The sequence below is a fragment of the Paramormyrops kingsleyae genome, chromosome 1 (genome assembly GCF_048594095.1).
Source record: "Paramormyrops kingsleyae isolate MSU_618 chromosome 1, PKINGS_0.4, whole genome shotgun sequence".
Classification (NCBI taxonomy): Eukaryota; Metazoa; Chordata; class Actinopteri; order Osteoglossiformes; family Mormyridae; genus Paramormyrops; species Paramormyrops kingsleyae.
This window is the reverse complement of record NC_132797.1, coordinates 76,895,488-76,915,233: the sequence shown is the minus strand read 5'-3', so window position 1 is coordinate 76,915,233 and position 19,746 is coordinate 76,895,488. Positions and strand designations below refer to the sequence as shown.

Here is a 19,746-nt window from a genome sequence, read left to right as displayed (position 1 = left end):
GGTGGTGCAGGTGCTCCGCCCCTTCCTGTCCTGCAGTACACTTCCTGTTTTGGAGAAAATGTTTTTATAATAATGAGATTATAACCTGAGTGGTGTTATGATCCCCTCCAACTTTTATTGAGACTGTTCACCATATCATTTTACACATAAAGCTTAGTGAATCTGGGCCTTAAATAGGCTTAAAACATGTTGACCCACTGAATCCCCGCAAATACATATTATGCTTGAACTGACAAACGATAGCAAAATTTTAAAGCCCATGGTGCCTCTTAAAATGTTGAAAAATGGCCACGTCTCCTCTGATGTACTTTATCATTAATCACCACCATCAAGGTGTTTCTTTGGTAATTTCAGCTCGGTTTTAAGCCTTTCTTTCTTTTTTCCTTCCATCTCCAGGCCCACGGCATAATAAATGTTTAAAGATAGACCCATAACTAGGAGGTCACATGTCCAGTCTGCTGTTGTACCCCTGTGCAAGGTACAGGGCAACTATAATAATATTTACAAAACAAATATAAGAGGATCTTATTAAATGTGGCATAAGTGTAGATGTTTCTTATGAGTTTATGTTTTAGCATATGCTAGTTTTTCATTACCCTTGAAAAATCTGCAGCAGGGTGTCGAAAATAAGGTTTTGTTTAAAAAGCAATTACTCACTTGGCAAGGGACCATCAGGGATTAGGCATGTCCTGATTTTGCAGAGTTCGACATGTCCCTGGGTCAACATGGGAGGGGGGGCTTGTGTTTCACTTTTTTAACCAATCACAGTCTTCATTGTATGACATCACCACGTTAATTATGTTGTCTGTTAAACAACAGGGTGCAAAGATTTCTAAAGTGACTGTTTTATTGTGTAAGCCTTTTGTTAAGGGACGTGTCATAGATAAACATAGACAAACCATAGGAACATGCTTACCTGCAAAGGCTGTATAGAGCAATGAAAGGGTGTGTCCTTATTTCATGATGATAATAGTAATAATAACAATAAGGCTTGAACAAGCAACCTTCTGATCACAGGCATAGAGGTTTAGCCTGCTGAGCCGCACACTCCCCTTGGCTCCCTGTCTTCATGGCTGGAAACCTTGAGTTTGAGAATGAGAAAAAAATGGACCAATACCGTGATGTCATACAATGAAGTCTGTGATTGGTTAAAGAAGTGAAATGCAAGCCCCTCCCTTGTTAACCTCGGGACACATTGAATTTGGCAAAATTAGGATGTCCCAGGGCGAGGCGAGTGAGCGAACGGCTAACGTTTGGTTTATGGAAGGACGCCTTTAGCTACAGCACCTCTGCCTGTCCACCCCTCCAGCAGGTAAGGGACCCTGTGTTTATTTCACGTTAGGAGAAAATTCAATGGAAGTTATAATTGCCCAAAAACATTAAGGTTCAGTTATTTGTATTGTCTTGCTATGAAATTCGGTTGCACCCATTAGGAATATCTACATTTCTTTAATGTGCACATTCTCAGTAGAGGTGTAATCATATAGTTGAGTGTCACCACTGTTGTTGTGAAGGCCTTTCTGCACATGACAGAATCCTCACTGTATTCCATGCTGATCCTCAGTATACAGCATGCTGATCCTCACTGTATTCCGTGCTGATCCTTAGTGTACAGCGTGCTGATCCTCAGTGTACAGCGTGCAGATCCTCACTGTATTCCATGCTGATCCTCAGTCTACAGCGTGCTGATCCTCAGTCTACAGTGTGCTGATCCTCAGTGTAAGCATGCTGATCCTCACTGTATTCCATGCTGATCCTCAGTATACAGCATGCTGATCCTCACTGTATTCCATGCTGATCCTCAGTATACAACGTGCTGATCCACACTGTATTCCATGCTGATCCTCAGTATACAGCGTGATGATCCTCACTGTATTTCGTGATGATCCTCGTTCACCTGTCAGCGTGTGCAGAAATGAGCTTCACACACCAAGGACCCTTAGCCCAGCCTGCCACCAGAATGCCTCTCGGCTAATGAAAAGTGTGACCTTGTCCGACAGGGCTGCTTGCGTGTTCTTTTAGCTCCCTCAGCTGGCTAGATCAGGAATTAATTGTAACTCAAATATTAAAACAAACATCTGTATATATATTTTATATCTTATCCCATCTGTTTGTTTGCAGAGATAAACATGGGAAAGATTAAATGAAATACAGTGTAAAAACAAACTGTTTGTAGCTTTTGTTAGCAAAGTTTTTGTTTAACAGACTGACATCTGGGATGCACATCACTGGTACCCAAGTACACATTCACTTTTAAAAGCAATATATGCGCCAATCAATTGTTGTAACAGAGCAAATGTATATGTATTTTATGTGCATATGTGTGCTATGACAAGAAATTACTGTGCATTTTAATCTTTATCCTGCAAATGAAGTACGAATTAACATATAATGGTTAAAATGCACGGTAATTTTTTGCCATAGCAGCGCAAATGCACATAAAATCTGTTCACTTTTTTAGTGTTACAACAACTGATTACCTCACGTATCACTTTTAAAGGTGAAAACGTACTTGCATACCAGTTATGTGCATCCCTGTGTATAATCATAATATGTATTATGAGATGATATATGTTTTATAATAAGATGACAGTAGGACGTCACAAAGTAGAAGCAGGTGGAGCGTCCTACCTTACGGTAGTGATCACAGTACTGATTGACTGACAGTGTGCCCCCCGGCTTCCGCCACATGCCCTCCTGAGACCCCTATGTCTGCTGCTTTGCCTCCGAACCCCCCTGCCATTAGTGCCACCCCCACCCCCGGCTTCCGTGTTTGCTGCCTGTGTCACGCTGTGAAGCCTCAGCCTTCGCGTGGCCACTGGGACTCCCAGCTGCTTCTCTGTGCTTTTCGTGCCTCATTTCGCAACCCCCCCCCCCCCCCCGGTGTAAAGTGAAATACTCATACCCTTGGACCACACTCCCCTATCTATGTCATTCCTTTTATTTGTAATATGATTTTTCACCAGAATAAATGGGCCCTTGTAGCCTCTTTCCCTGCTTTTATTACCGATACCATAATCACTACCAGGTCGTGATTCAAACATCTGCAGATCTGCCATTGTCATGATGACCGTAGCCTATACCAGCTTCCCCCATCCTGCCCCACATCTACCTCTGCCATGCTCCAGATCAATATACGTCATTTACGCTGGTGGCTCTCGCACGCATCTGGGCACGGTAGGTCCACGGGACGATGTCCAAAAGCGCCGTGCCTCCAGACTAATGTGCTGGTCTCCGGTGTGTCTCCCAACACAGATTATCCTGAAGTAAACTGCAAGAAGGCGAGGGAGTGTCAAGACGCTGCACTCAGAAGGTCAAAACAGCCCTTCTATAAATACTACCTGCCCGTCTCCTTAGAGCTACAGCAAACTGCATGCTAACAGTACGAGTAATTAAGGATGAGTGCTGCTGTAAACTATACAAGCGGTGTGTATGTGATGCCAGGAAAATACTGACACAATCAGAAGAGAGTATTGTACATAATATTATATAGATGAAGCTGGAGATCTCATTTTAATAATTGTTTGCAGATGTTCTCCAAGTAATGTAGGTTTTTCTCCTTCTCTGATTTATTATTCTGGTTATTTTTGTTAAGCTCTGCACAGACTTCACCCTAGGAAAACACTCCTGATTTGCACTGAAAAGAGAAAAATATTAATGATTTTAAAGTGCTTGATTGTTTTAAATGGGAGCAGAGTTATGGAAAAAGTCCCAAGAATGTCTCAGTGGGGGGGGGGGGGGGGAGCAGGTTTTTCCCTGATTACTGGAGCACCTGTGCTGACCTTTTACTTTTAAAGTTAAAAAAATATATATGAAGTCTCCTTCAATGTAAATGATATAATGATATATCCATATAGAGTACATAATATGAATAAGAGGTATACAAAAAAACTGTTTTTTTTGTGGATTGTTGGCCATCAGGGAGCATCCTATGGTCTCCAGCATTGTGCCAAAGGCATTACATAGTGGAGTGAGCAGGCTGACATGACCCAGCCAGCTCACGTGTGATTTGGTAGGATGTGACCGCAGCCCCAAACTAGCAGAGCGCGTGTGGGGGGCCTGGTTCTGACCCATTCAGCTAACTCTGCTGGGCCGGTCACGGTTACAGTCAGGGTGCAGAACGAGGTGGTGGGTGACTGACACACAACTCCATGCTTATCAGACGTGTGAGGCAGTCCTCCTGGAATGATCTGCATTTGCTTTGGAGAAGAGCACCCCCTGGTGGCTGCCAGCCCCTGCTGCACTCTCTTTGATAAAAATTCTGTTCTATTCTAGAAAACCGCAGAAGTGCCTAAGTCTTTTAAATGAAACAGCATCTTGAGGAGAGTTTACCATTTTAGCTGACCTGCCGAAATCGCTTGATTACGTTGGGGAAAGAAAAAAAGCACTATATATGCGTCATGTTTTTTTGTTCCGGTTCTCATCATTGGACTCACTGTTTGGCTGTCTCTCAGACACATTACGAGCAAAACCTCACAGCTCACAGTTACTAAAGCTACTGCAGGTAGTTTACATGGGAAACTGATTACTGCGATACAGGAAATGTGCTGTGATTCGTTTAATGGTTGTACGGTGATTCATCACTGAGACAAATGGATCAGGCCAGCGTTTATTTTGTGTGGTGGCCATAATGGAGTTTGTTATTAACATTTATTTTGTCCTTTATTATGATGTTTTACAGTAACACTTACAATAACATTGTGTAGTTGAAACATCATACTTAATATGTTTTATATATTTTTTTTAATACAGCATTTTATTACCTTTTTTCAGTGTTGTAAAAAACCTAATTATAATCATGACATTTTCATGATGTTTGATTAACAGACAATCCATTAGTTCAGCATGAATTACTGTTCGTGTTTTTTTAATTATTTCTATTAAAGTTTTCATTCATTATGATTTTTATTTTCTTCACAAAAGTTACAGTTTTAATGTAATTTTTGATGTGGAAAGTGATGAAATATATTTGTTATTACAATTTAGTTTTTGTTAAATATTAGTAAACGACAATGCTGTAACCTGTTATATTTGAAAATGAATGTAATTTATTCAGCTGTACTTCAATTGATTGGGGGTTGTCCACATGGCCAATCCCTTCAGGTCAGCCAATGAAAATCTTTCTAACAGGCGGAATCTGAGAGCTACAAATAACAAGCTTTGTCTCATCACTGCTTCGTCATTAAGATGCAACCCATTTCAGTTTGAGAAATGCTTTAAAATTTGCTTGTATTAATGGTAGAGCCTTTATTGTACTGGTAAAATTGTATCCAAAAAGAAAGATTACCTGTACTTCTTCATATACACTTGTATTTGCTACCAATATTTCATTGTTGCTATGTCAGCCTAGTTATGACTGGTTACATTTTTTGTAAATTCTGTTTTTTGTTAACTAGATTTCTTTTTATCCTATTACTCTAGATGATTGTGAATCAAATATTGCGACATTTTCTATTTCATTGTCAGTGTCGCACCGTAATATTTTTCTCTAGAAGTTAATCACCTATGTATTGATGTAAATGTCGTACTACTTTAAGAATGAATGTTTACCAATTAAATATAGAGTTCAATTTTAACTTAAAATCAGTTTGTTCAACAAATGAGAATAGTTGAGCAAACAAATATTCATCCCCTTGCAATGCACTGTTAATCTGTCTAACATCTACAGACTTGCATAAGCTAGAAAACCTAGAAAAGGTGCTCTTGATTGTGTCGGCAGTTTTAGGTTTGCACTTTGTTCCCATAAATGTAAAAAATAAACACTTCATTGCATATTGCATGGGTTATGGCAAAGTTCATTTTCACTAAGCAATGCTAATGTACTAACGCCTGTTATTTTCAGTCAGTTGGAAATACTCAGTTTAGATCCACGATGCCTCCATTTCACACCAAAACAAAGACTGTGTTATTTGAGTAAAGTCAGTGTTTGTGGACATTTGAAAGACAATGATTCTGTGAGGGAGATTTGCTATGATGATGCTTCAGTTTGAAGAATGTGGTGAGCAAACAGCTCAGATATAACTGCAACACAGCTGACAGATAAGCAATTCCTAAGCAGACAGCAAACTCAGACTCACTTTAACAATTAACTTTGCCTTACTTTTAGCATCTTTGTATGTTGAGTTCATAAAATTTAAAAGTTTATATATAATCTTACTGATATGACTTTGGGTTTTCTCAAACTTTTTTTCCATTACGCTGTCATTTATATTGCAGCCATTTGCATACACGATGTTTGACCTCTGGCATGGAAACAAGATGTCATTGCATCTTTTGCTTTGAATGCCTTGTGAATGAAAGCCTGTGCTATGTGTGCCACAGAGAACACTAGTATACATGACTGTGGGTACCACATCTGAACTGCTGTAGCAACATATTCCGTCTGTAACACAGTAGTCCATCCAGTTTGCAAAAATGATACAATAAAGAAACCCCTATTGGATTTAATTTGTTTTCAATGTAACCATTTAGAATGTTTTATTTGTGAATATATTATGTGGCATTTTACGTTATAGTTAATTGTTTTGGTTCCTGAAATATGGTGTAGAACCTATTGAAGCGAAACAAATAAAACATATTATTACAAAGATTTTGTTGCTGTGATTTACCTTATTTCCATCATTTCACTGGTGTCCTTGAATGAGACATTGTTCAAACCTGTCCTTTTGATACAGTATGTAGTATGCATGAGAGCTTTAACAGAGCTCTGAAATGTTTATACTTGTATACCTAAAATAACTTGTAATAGTTTTAAAATACATGTTATAAAAGCCTTATGGACATTCCAGGGACTTCCTGTTTATTTCAGGATTTAAATCCTTCCATCTTCCTTAACCACTTATACAAGGTAGAGTCACATTAAGCCTGGAGCCTGTTCCAGAATGTACACCATGGATGGGATGCCAGTTTATTATGGCACATTCACACGGCAGACGTTTTAAGAGACCCACCAAACCTGCCTTTGGGCTGTGGGAGGAAACCCATGTCAACCATTGATGGATAAAGAAATTGAGGAGGTACGAAGATAATACACTTTACAGTATTACAATAGTAAAATTTTCCAAAGTGAGAAAATATGTTTTCAAATGACAATAAAATTTTACTAAAAAGGGCTATTTCAAAGTTTCTTGTTTCATAATATAATGTCAAAATTGGACGAAGTATTATCTCCTGTGGTCCTATGGAGCAACCTCTTCTGATGTGAACACAGGGAGAACAGCCAAGGAGAGCAAGCCAGGGAGAACATGCCAAGAAGAACATGCAAGGGAGAGCATGCCAAGGGGAACATGCCAAGGAGAACATGCCAAGGAGATAATGCCTAGGAGAAGATGCCAGGAAGAGCATGGTAAGGAGAGCTTGCCAGGGAGAATATGCCAAGAAGAACATGCAAGGGAGAGCATGCCAAGGGGAACATGCCAAGGAGAACATGCCAAGGAGATAATGCCTAGGAGAAGATGCCAGGAAGAGCATGGTAAGGAGAGCATGCCAGGGGGAACATGCCAGGGAGAACATGTCAAGGGGAGCATGCCAGGGGGAGCATGCCAAGGAGATAATGCCTAGGAGAAGATGCCAGGAAGAGCATGGTAAGGAGAACGTGCCAGGGGGAACATGCTAGGGAGAACATGCAAAGGGGAACATGCCAGGGACAACATACCAAGGAGAGCATGCCAAGGAGATCATGTCAGGGAGAACATGCCAAGGAGAACATGTCAGGGAGAACATGCCAAGGAGATAATGCCTAGGAGGAGATGCCAGGAAGAGCATGGTAAGGAGAGCTTGCCAGGCGGAACATGCTAGGGAGAACATGCCACGGAAAGCATGCCAGGGAGAGCAAGCCAAGGAGAACATGCCATGGAGAGCATGCCAGGGAGAGCATGCCAAGAAGAGCATGCCAAGTAGAACATGCCACAGAGAGCATGCCAGGGAGAGTATGCCAGCTCCACACAGAGTTCGGGTGGGAGTCCCTGGAAGTTTCAGCATGCAGTATTACTCACTGAGCCTTCATAAATATTTATTTATCTCTTAACCAAAACAGTATGTCATGAATTTAAATATTCACTATTTTTTAATCTTCTGCCTGGCAGAATTAAAAGGCTGAAGACAAACTTTTACAAAACAATTTAAATACTGATATGTACTAAATATGCTACTGTCATTTTATTGCATAGTCACACTCACATCATCTCGTGTGTTCGGGGGGGTAACTAGAAATTCTGGGCCTCCTGATAAAATGTCACCTTGGCCTCTGTTTGGGCCTCCTGATGCTACCCCTCCGACCAGGGGGCTGACATGACATTGTCCGCTCTATAAAATGGGTTGGGGGGGGGGGGGGGTTGTTCAGTAAACTGCTGTGAATTTCACTTGATTGTCTGTTACCCAAAGGGACACTCTGTATGGCCATGATGGACCTGGAAGCAGATGTAGGTACCTCATCAGATATTTCATTCATTTCATTTATTCACTCCACTCCCCACCTCCTCCGCTGTTGCCCCCAGCACCCATGCGTGTGATGCTGTTACCCTAACAAACTGCACTATAAATTCAACTTAATTCAGTTCAATTCAATTCAATTTTTGTATAATGCATTTTCACAACATTACATTGTCTCAAGGCAGCTTACAGCATCCCCACCCAAAGCCCCCAGTGAGCAAGCCAGAGGCAACAGTGGCAAGAAAAAACACCCTAGAAAGAAGAAACCTTGGGAGGAACCAGACTCAACCGGGGAGCTCATCCTAAGTGCCTGTTACTCCATAACAGACATTTTAATTACTGCAATATGTTGTGGTCACCCTTGGGAAATCTGCATCATATATGTAGACTTAAACTATGTGCCTAAAAACAGGTATCGATATAAGGATGACAGCTTTCAATTACAATTGCTTATTGTGTCCTGTCGACTCTGCCCAGGCAAAACGCCCTCGCTGTAGTCTTTAACTGTGAGCTTCCTTCCATGCCCACTCTGATAGCATCGATGCTTACGTTACCATAGCAACAACATCCGTCTCATTTTTCACGTTTCCTCTCAAATGCATATCCGATGTGCAGCTACCATCGGCCGCTGGCGGGGGTGATGCGTAACTATTAGCCTTCAAATCACCGCGTTTTTAAAAATGTCGACCGAAACATTTAACATTTAGGGCCGAGGGTGGAGCCAAAGGCGAGGTTTGCGGCGAGGGGGCGAGTAATTGGACACCATGGCCATCTGTCATACGGAAAAGGAGCCAGCCCTGCTACGGAAGCCGAGATGGAATGCGTTGGTTTGGTTGGTTACGGGGAGGCGAATCCCCACCCGAAAGTATGGCTGCCGCGAGTATGTGGTGTGATAGTGCCATAGGGAGAAATGAAAGGAGGTGGAAAAGGAATCATAGAGGCTAAACTTATCCTAATGTTTCTTCCACCCCATCCAAGCATTGTAGTATTTTTCTATATTTGTGATCAAATAATGCTCACGTCCCTCTGCAGACGTCTTACTGATGCACTAGCAGCAGTTTTTTGTGTAAACCCATAACAGGGTTTCGCACCGGGGCAAGTTTTCTCATGTTTTAGGATGGCGAGCTGAACGCACAAAAAACAGGCGTTTATAATTTGACTGTCAGTTATTTTTTCCGTCTATCGGGTTTTCAGATGGCAGTGGTGCGTCCGGCAGCGCCGTGTCTGACAGGAGGCTTCCCTCTGCTGTAGCCCGATTTCCCGGCCGTGGCTCCGCGATGGCTGTTCGCTGCTTGCGGCTGGACAGAGAGCGCTAGCTGCCGATGCTGCATGTGCTTCTTAGCCCATTTTTTGTCTGGCAAAAATGAAGCTCAAGTTTTGACAAACCAGTTGCTTCGCCGGGGATTTACTTCCAGGTTCAATGTCCACGAGAAAACGTTGATTTTTGATTTCGAGTCTGTTTTTTTAGACGCTGTTTTATTATTTTTTAAAATTTGCATTAAAGGGTCTGAAGTTGGGAGAGACATGCGTGAGTACAAAGTGGTGGTCCTCGGCAGCGGCGGGGTGGGTAAATCCGCCCTCACCGTGCAGTTTGTCACCGGAACCTTCATCGAGAAGTACGACCCGACCATCGAGGACTTCTACCGCAAGGAGATCGAGGTGGACTCATCGCCCTCGGTGCTGGAGATCCTGGACACGGCCGGCACGGAGCAGTTCGCCTCCATGCGGGACCTGTACATCAAGAACGGCCAGGGCTTCATATTGGTCTACAGCCTCGTTAACCAGCAGAGCTTCCAAGACATCAAGCCCATGAGGGATCAGATCATTAGAGTCAAACGGTAGGTGCCAGTGAAGGTCCCGAGAACAGTGACAGCGCACTGCTGGGTTGTGCCCAAGGCCTCTGTCAAGTTTATCGAAGTGTTCCCCTCCACCCACATACAGCATCACAGTCATTAGAAGGCGATTCAAATCGGGCTCTGCAGTGCAGTATGAAATGTTAAACAATGATTAAAATCTGATTTAAACTTCTTTGGAAAATTCCGTTATCTACGTTCTATCCAAGAGTTTTAGTCATAATACCATACGAATGATAAGTCTGACATTTTGGGATTGTTTTCCATTGTCGTTTGGCCATTTCCTGGATTTGCAGCCTTTCTCGACTTTTTGCAAGGTACAAATGTGCTGTTTGTGTAGTTCCATGACATGAAACCTTCCATTGTTGGGAAAAGAGTGAAATGTCAGATATAGCCAGTCAAATATTGGGATCTGAAGTATGTAATTGCTTACATGATATTGGTTCATTATTGCAGGAAACAATTGAGGTTCTTTATGAGATTAGTTTATAGTGAAATTAATATAGAATTCAGTTATGGGTTGGGTCATCTCAAACTTGTTATGATGGCATAGTGGTTAAAGTCCTTGACCTTTTTAACCAGTAGGTTATAAGTTTAAGCCCCATTGTGTGGAGTTCTGCAGTTCAGTTTCTTGTTACATTCAATATCCAGCATTGGTGAAAGAATAAAATGATGAAATGTGTGAGTAACTTTAGACTCCGACGCAGGAATGCTGGAACTCGAGTGCATTCTTGAACTAATCAGAGAAACTGTTTTGTAAGAGATGAGGATTTGATGCAGCTGCCCAGTGTACATTGGCCAGTGTGCATTGTAACACCGTGGATGCCCATCGAGGTTGCCTTTTAACCTTTCAGTCCTTGGTTCTGGTTGTCATCGTTTGATATGATGGGCACTGTTGTGCTGTTCTGGGGCAGAACCTGTGTACCAGGCAGATTTGGAGGAGAGCTTTCCTTGAATGAACCGGTATAATCGCTGCTCCACCCCCCACACCCGGTACTGTACTGTTATGGAAGCCACCCCCCCCCCAACCCAAAAAAGAAACAACACTAACACCGGAGCACTATCCCATCCAAGGAAACGCCTCATTCTGAATTAGAGGAAAAACACAGGCTGTTTGGGAGAGACGTGGAACACAGCAACTCTCCTTGGCTGTTTGATGAACAAGCTCCTATTTGGAAAAATCATTTCTTGAAGTAGTTTCAGATGATGACAGTAAGTTGAAGTGTTCAAATGAAGTCTCTCACAGCTTCGGGGGGGGACAGCTTTTATAGAGAAGCCGGACAGAATGGTATTTTATGCAGGATCTGAATGTCTCTCCCTTTCACTAACTTTGTAATGCATTTTTCTGTCAAATGAAGGGCTGTTATCACAACTTCACTTTATCTCAAAAATTGTTGTGAATATCTCACGTCTAAATTGTTTCAGGCTGAAAATTATACCCGTTTGACATGAATTCACTCCTGCCTGCAGCCCTGACCTTCCTCAGAAATGACCGTGATTTCTTTTACCCCCAAGATATGAAAGCTTTCTGCAGGCACCTGCAGAGCTCTTTATACCACAAGATGTCACAGAGTGGGCAGCGGCTTTGGGCTTTTAATGACCTGGTGCTTTGGGTGCCCTGCAGTCTCAGAATGAAGTCCCCCGACCACGGTGCACTGGTGGCTTGCGAGGGACAAGCCGAGTCGGACTGCCTGGACAGCAGGCACCATCTGCCTGTGGAACCTCCTGGTCATTCTGCTGTCATATGGGAACGACTGGCAGAAGAAGTACGCTTCAGTCTGACTGCTCATATAGAATAAACGAAAGAAAAAAAAACAGTTGTGCTTTTTGTGAAGCTTAGGCATCAATGAAATCCATGTGTGACACGTCAGCTAACGTTTCTGGACGTCAGCTAACAGGAATGATGTTTAGGAATGAAGTCTGCTTTGTTGGGTTTTCTGTCCCCTCAAGTACATGAACCTTCAGAAAATCGGTCTTCGGAAACTGCTGACCCTTGTTTCCATTCATGGTCATCCAGGACCAGGGTGGTGACCTCACCCAACTGACTATCGGAGACCCTGCGCCTCCATGGTGCACTTAAGCAGCAGCTCTCTCCTGCTGGTGGCTTGCTGGACTCCCCTTGAGGGTGGGGAGTCTTAGCGTTAGATAGGGGCACAGTATTATTAAGGGTTCCGCATAATCCTTTATTTTAGTGACTTCAGTCTGGCTGTTTGCTGTTGCTTTGTCACATGTTACAATGACATCGTGCTGCACTCAGCTATTGTCTGGCTGAGTCTGTTTTTTATACCTTCAATTCTTCTTGATCTCTCTCGAAGCCCTGGATTACAGTCTGTGAATGAATATTTAACAATTGAATCGTTACCCTGAAATCTTATTAATTGCTTATGTCTTTCTGCGTTGTAAAATACCTGCCCATACCAGCTGCCATTTCCTGGTTTAATCAGCCATATGGAAAGCCCATTGCAAGTTCACTGAACTTGCAATGCATCTCGATGGAATGGGATCTTGGTGCCCCAATCCTCGGCTGGTACAGGAAAGTTTGTTCTTTTGAGCCTGTAACAGGATGCCATTGATGAGTCGTGATCAGACTGTAAACAACTAACCAAAATCTTTACTGACTCTTCTGTCTGTTTCTCTTCAGGTGGTTCGGTTTGCGTTCAGAACTCGGGTTCGAATCCTAAAAAGTTTGAGTTCTGATCGAATTTTCCCCATAAGAAATTATGGAAAACCAATGAATTGGTTCCCGGCCCCAAGAAATTACACCTAAATATGTTTTTTTTTTTTTTTTTTTTTTTTTAACATTTAAACACAAAATGAACCGGATAAAACAAGAAGAGCATATACTGTACTAAACACATCTAAGCACATTTATCAAAACAGTCATTTGTAAAGTAAGAAAATAAATGTATCCAAACAATGTGTCCTGCCCCGATCGTCCACTCCTTCCGTGTGCCATGCCCCCTCGTTAACCCTGTGTGGAATCCCCATGTGATCGGCTGTTTCTGGTTGTTGTCATTAGTCCTCTGTATTTCGTCCACGTTTCAGTTTGTTTCCCCAGTCTGGTCATTGTATTGTCCGTCTGCGTTTTGCCTGCCTTACCTGTAATTAAACCCCGTATTCTCCGATACCCTGACGTCTGTGCCTTTGTCTCCATTCCGTCCCTGCTGTGCACGACAATATTATTATAATTAAATGTATGAATGGTTTATTATTAATATTAAAATAATAAGAAATCTTTATTTTTTAATGTATTACATAATAATAATTACTGTTATTGTCTATCATTGTCTAAATTTACATTTACATTTACATCATTTGGCAGACGCCCTTAGCCAGAGCGACTTACTGTACATAAGTGCTTTAAGACTCCACAATGAATTTTTCCCGATACTAGCTCAATGTATTTTTACTGTCTAAATATATGTATTCAGCTAGTGTAAACATGCATGGTGCTATCACAGCGAATGCGAGGCTGAGACTGAAGCTTTACCCTTTGTTTCCACTGAGAGATGTGCCGCGTGACTCATTTCCCCGCGTGTACAAGTTATCTAAGGTCGGCGTTCACGGTTTGACTCCTGAGATTCAGATCGAGTTCTAGGTAATTTTTTTTCGAAATGGAACTGCCCTCTTTCTCCACCAAACTTGGCCACCAGCCAGCTCAGTCATTGTTTCAGCTGGACTCACCCACATCTGCCTGGAACTTCATGTTCACCAGAAATAAATTTAAGCTGGAAAAGTAAACATGGCTCTTTCCTACTCCTGCATCTGAAGAGCGATGCACCACATGTCTGTCTGACTTTTGTATGAACATAAGACTCGGGTGCCATTTCCAGTTGGCTTTAGAATCCTCCCCTACTATGGTGGTTGTGGTTTGTTTTAAGGGTTCAAGTGAGAGAAGATACAGATAATTTTTGCTTGCCATCATGGGTGAATGAGGGCCGGTGTTTAGGGAGGATGAAATGACCCATTTCCAGCAAAACTTTACCTCTGCGGCAGCCCAGGTGCTGTTCGACCCAGAGGCCTGCTGTGCATCCAGTGCTGGACGCTTCATTGATGTCACTGTTTGAAGGCTTTAGACCAGTTTTCTTTAGTGGGAGCCATAGCTTCCATGTGTCAGAAATGGACCGAATCTAGGGCTCAAATACAGGACCATGGGTTGGTGATAGTTGGACTAGTTGCCTTGAGCTGAGGCCGAGTGCCTCCGGAACACAGGCACCATTCCAGGGAGCCTGGAACCCCAAGGTTTCTGTGCTTCTTGAGACCACCTGGATCTTAAATTTTTCTCAATTGCTGTCTGCCATTACGGGGAAACAAAGCATTGCTGCAGATCCTTCTGGTAGCTGATGTTTTTGACATTTGCCCAGTTTACATCTGTTTAATCCTGCTGCTTCTAGCAACCTTGCAACGGCCTGCTTTTGGAACCTCAATGGGGAGGTGGATGTCTAGCAGTTGACAACTTTGGTGGATACATCAAAGCTTAGGATCCTTGGTCTTAATGGTCTGTGCAGCTGGGTGTTTTGGGAATCTCCACATGTTAGTTTGCCATTGACGTTATTGCACAAAATTGGATGACTTGCTCTGATGGCTTGAGAAAGGTGCAGGACCATGGATCAGCAACCACCTGTTGTTCTGAAGTCCTCTGGACTCCATCCTTTGTCACAAATGCATGAGGTGTCCAAATCACAGCAAGAGTGAAGGGCCCAGAATACTTACTACTGGAAGACCATCTGTGATGTCAGGCCTGTGGAGCAACTTCTCAAAAAGGCACTGTAGGGTGACACAAGAAGGGGGAAAGCATGAGCTAACTTAAATGGTGAGCAAACTGGGGGCCTTTAACGGTAGAATGTCTCCATGACTGTTGGCGCTGGATTACCATCAGGTAAAGCTGTAAGGTCCTTGAAGCTCTGAGTGTCCCACAGCTATTATACTGCATTTCTAGGAACAAGTGACTTTTTAAGAGGATGGAAAGTTAACGTCTTTTCACTTTTGTAAATGCCATTGCATATCTCACAATTTCCTGTGACAATACAAAACCTGTTCTGCCTGAACTGCAGTGAGGATGTGAAAATGAAAAGATTCTGTATTTTTCTATTTAGAGCTGTGTCTGTTGTACTCGCATCACAAGGGGAATATTGCAGTATTCTGCTTGAGTTGTTCATTTTCTAGCTTGAAAGTGGAAAGTTGTTTGTTACAAAATTGCGTTCTGTGGTGTCAGGCTGAAATTCGCCCCACTAGTTTTTGTGCCTGTGTATACTCTACCTTTTGGTATATGTACAGAGAGAAGTTTAATTGGATTTTTTGGTATGATCACAAGAAAATGTCTTTATTTTATTGGTCCTTGGGATTCCCAGTCTATGTGCTGTGCACCTCGTGTTGAAAATTCCCCGGTAACCTCAGGTTTCACCTGAAATATATACCCCAGTAAAGTAAAGAAAAAGGTATTTTTCCTTTCCCCTATTCATATGTCATTTAATAATTTAGCACCATGAATTTTTCATTGAATGGACTAACCTTTGAAAAGGATAGTGACAGCTTATACCCGCCAGAGGTGTTTGTTATGCTTGCTCTTCTGGACCGCTGGCTGGATTTAATAATGACAGGAGCAGAAATTGTTTTTTCATCTTGTTCGGTTGGGCCCTCGGGTAGGAGCTCTGATGTGTGCGAGACACATAAACTGTTCTCATTATAACTCACAGCCGCTGAAACCTTCCAGCAAGGAATCTGGAACACAACCTTCTGTGTGAAGGCTGATTTGATGCGTGAGCAGAATCGTCTGGTTGCACCTGCTTATTCTACAGAATCCTTACTGACATTTTTCTTCTTACACTGTCTTCAGTGAACTTTGATACCCTGTTCTAGTTATCAGAGGGAGTTTGCTAAATGCTGGTCTGAATGAGGTAGTTCCAGAAACCGATTATTAATAAAAATCGCACATCCCAGCCCCCTCTCTTTTTGGCACTAGGGTGGTTATTTAGCATTGTTTAACATGGAACACTCAGTGTATTCACAGAATTCCTCTTAAGCTGTTTTCTACTGTATGTGGGTAGGCGGGGTTGTTAACTGTCAACTCCTCAAACGCTAACTGGTAGCCATCTCAGAAATGCCTGAACTGGTGGAGTAAAATTGAAAGGGCCTGATTCCAGATTCTAAATTAACTGGTATTTTCTTTGGCCTTTTAAAGGAGACAGATCATTTGTATTTCAGTCTCAAAATAACACACTGTAGACTGAGAAACATAATTAGTGAGAAGACCTGGGTGTAACTGGAATATCTACTGGCTCATGCGAGATGCCTGCCAGATGGACGCGTAGGACGCTTTATCAGTGTCCACTTTACTAGTTTAGCGCTTCAGTGAGAGTTAGTGGTTAAAGCCCAGGGATGGCAAGTCTTAGATACTTTTTATCATGAAGTCCAGTCATTATGTTCCTCCATTATTCTTTGCTTATTGCTTGGATCTCCTTGTTGCTGCTCATTTTGAAGCTTTCTGTGAGTTTCCAGTGATTTCTTAAGATAGGTATCCTCCCAGAGTGATGGGAAAAGCTCACTGTTGGGGATGGAGGGGTCAAGCTGTGTGGACTTTCTGAAGCCAGAGGAGAGGAGGAGCACTGGATCAGAGAAATGTTTATGGTGCCTCCTCAGAGCGTTCAGTGCTGATTACTTAAGGGGTTGTGGTGGTAATAGGCTGGTGCACCATGTGTTTGGAAGTGGATCCACTGCATTTAAGGCAGTTATGTTCAGAAGTTCTCTTATTTACCAGCTTTGGGGGATGGGGGGTCATGCTTTATCAAACTTATTGTTATTTGAGTTCCTCAGAAAGACTCTTTACTCATTCTTGTAGACCTCAGTGCCTTCTCTGGAGATTCCTCTCCAAGAGTTCTCCAAAGGCTGACTTCCACCTTGATTTTGTATCAGCCTTGACAGAACACAAAAGCCCCCCCCCAAGCCACAAAGAGGTTATTATATAAGCTTCTCCAAGAATTGTCCATGGATTGCCAAGTTATTCCATTAATGCTGACTTTACCAATAAAAGTATTTTTTTACCAGTAAGGATATGCTGGTATATAATGAATTCCTTTTAATATAGAAAATTGCTTACAGCATTCCTGGGAAAGACACGGTGTGCTCCTGGAGGAGGTAGGAGCAGGGCTGCCTGGAGAAGCATTGCCTGACCTCCAGTGGCACCCAGTGCAGAGCTGCGACCCCTGACACGCACCTGTGTGTGTGTGTGTGTCTGTCTGTCCTTTCTCAGGTACGAGAGGGTGCCTGTGATCCTGGTGGGCAATAAGGTGGACCTGGAGAGCGAACGAGAGGTGTCACCAGGCGAGGGCCAGGCCCTGGCTCAGGAGTGGGGCTGCCCCTTCATGGAGACATCTGCCAAGAGCAAGACCATGGTGGATGAACTGTTTGCTGAGATCGTGAGGCAGATGGACTATGGTTCCCAGCCAGACAAGGACGCCCCCTGCTGCTCCTCCTGCAGTTTGCAGTAGCGCTCTGCGATCAGGCCAAGCGGCGTGCCGGCTTCAGGAGACACAAAAAATACAATAAAGGTGCAAAAAAAATGGAAGCTTGATGAGTGTGACCTTCTGAATGCTAAAACAGTCATAACCTGTGACGGTGATGGAACATTACATGTGCGGAAAGATGGTGGGGGAGATTATTGCCAAACTGCTGAAAAGTGCTCCTTCTTGTTTTAGCTCTAAGGGGTGGGGGGGGTCATTGGCCTCGATTTAGGTTTTTCTGAAGTATGACTGTTCGGTTGTAGTTATTCAAATTTCTTTTACTAGTCTGAATTGTTATTTACCTCCTCCATGACACTCTGCCTTCAGTCCCCTCCGGCGTGGTCGCTCTCACCCCCAGGTGTCACTACAAGCAGCACGCTTGTAACTCGCCTGCTTTCCACCCTCACCTTCTGCATCCTCAATACCCATGCAGAAGTTGTGCCTTGATCCAGGGGGGGGGGTCCTTTCTCTTCTGGAGGAATTGAAAAGGCGATGAAAAAAGTAAAGCCTTCCATGACAACCACCTCTGCTTACAGCCGCCTTTCTGTTTGACAGAGAACAGAGGACTATGCGTCTTGGTTGGAAGTCCTGTCATTGTCCGTTGCTCTTTCATCCCCTGCCCCCGAAGGTTACCCAAGACAGTAACTTCTGCATTCTCATTGGCTGGCACACTCCCCAGAACCACTGTAATTCTGTCAGAACTCATCCATTATGTATTTGGGAATATATACCATGTGTTCTTATGGTATTAACAGTATGGAAATCAAACGCACATATGTGTGTATGCGTGTGTGTGTTTGGTTCTGACAGTGCGTGAGCTTCACAGAAGACCCTGATCTCACGCCTGGGGGGGGTCATCAGCCTTAATGCATGGCCAGCTAACAAGAACGACAAAAGAAATCTGTAGTGTGTTATTTTTATGTCATCGAATTGTGAGTCGGACCTCAGGAATTTGATGCCGTCAGAACTTTGTTCACTCCTCCCAACTTAAGTCCCTTTCTTACATGAAATGGACGATGGTGCATTTTATTTCTGGGCATGAGGGATTTTTAACGGTCCAGCCCACATATTGCCTCTGAAAAAAATGTTTCCAGGCAGGTCTTTGCTCCGCCTGTTTGCTCGGACTCAGCAGCTAAGTGTTTTTTACAGATGCGGATTTGCCGGATGTGCTGCGGCTCCTCTCCGTCCTGAGCCATTAGCAAATGGCAGGAGCTCCATGAGCACGCCGGCTGCTCTGTGTTCAGACGCCATGATCCGCCTTTGCTCCTTGAAGCAGCCAGCAAAGCAGGCAGCTAAATCACATCCACTTTTTGTTTTCAATTTAGTCACGTTTCACACATGCTGCACGTGAACCCCGACCTGCTTCCCAACTTGAAGAAATTTAATTGGGGTTGGGGGGAGCATTTTTTACCTTGGGATGCGACGTTTACTTCAAGTTTCCTGGAACCTTCTGCCGGGGTGACCTCAGATTCAGTGTGTATTTCTTCAGCAGCATTTGTTATGTTAATGATGCACTCAACATGTTAGAAGGCAAACGGCGCTTTGGGAGAGGGAATAAGGCAGACATTACACCACCATTGCTGTCCTCTGCTTTCTAACGATAAACGGAACTGAAATAACAATGACCATAATAACCATGACAATGGGGACAAATAAATAAATAAAACAGGAAAAGCCATGTGCAGTGTGAGTCTCTCTGTGACAGTGGGGCAGGGTTGGTGCACCAAGGCCTGTTGTCCCTCAGATGCCTTGGCCTGGGCAGGTTTTTGAGATCTCCTGACAGTTCAGCCATCTTAAGTGGTTTACCAGTGATCATGTTCAACCTCATGCTTTCAGTGAGTAATGTATTTGAAATATATAAGCTAATAAGTATTGGTAGTAATTGGCCAGTAAATTAATCAGTAAATTAGTTACTTGCAATGGTACTTATTGCTGAATTTTCCTCCAGCCCTGTGTCGAGCATG

The 19,746-nt window shown here is 43.1% G+C and overlaps 2 protein-coding genes across 12 annotated transcripts in view; both read left to right on the top strand.

The window, feature by feature from the left end:
- The window catches only part of LOC111859668 (muscleblind-like protein 2a), a 47,131-nt gene extending 40,542 nt beyond the window's left edge, over positions 1 to 6,589 (top strand). For all 10 annotated transcript variants that reach the window (XM_023842562.2, XM_023842568.2, XM_023842571.2 and 7 more), the window contains one exon: positions 3,256 to 6,589. In XM_023842562.2, coding sequence (XP_023698330.1) covers positions 3,256 to 3,270 — 15 coding nt within the window. In that variant the 3' untranslated portion in view covers positions 3,271 to 6,589. The remainder of the gene's footprint in view (positions 1 to 3,255) is intronic.
- A 2,652-nt stretch (positions 6,590 to 9,241) lies between these two features.
- LOC111859684 (ras-related protein Rap-2a-like) lies at positions 9,242 to 19,460 on the top strand. 2 transcript variants are annotated; one of them, XM_023842614.2, is made up of 3 exons: positions 9,242 to 9,845; positions 9,935 to 10,268; positions 17,533 to 19,460. In XM_023842614.2, the coding sequence occupies exons 2-3, from the start codon at positions 9,955 to 9,957 to the stop codon at positions 17,768 to 17,770; spliced, it is 552 nt and encodes a 183-aa protein (XP_023698382.1). In that variant the 5' UTR covers positions 9,242 to 9,845; positions 9,935 to 9,954; the 3' UTR covers positions 17,771 to 19,460. The 2 variants fall into 2 exon arrangements, with proteins under 2 accessions (XP_023698382.1, XP_023698380.1); XM_023842612.2 differs by having other exon boundaries at positions 9,243 to 10,268.
- The last annotated feature ends 286 nt before the right edge of the window (positions 19,461 to 19,746 follow it).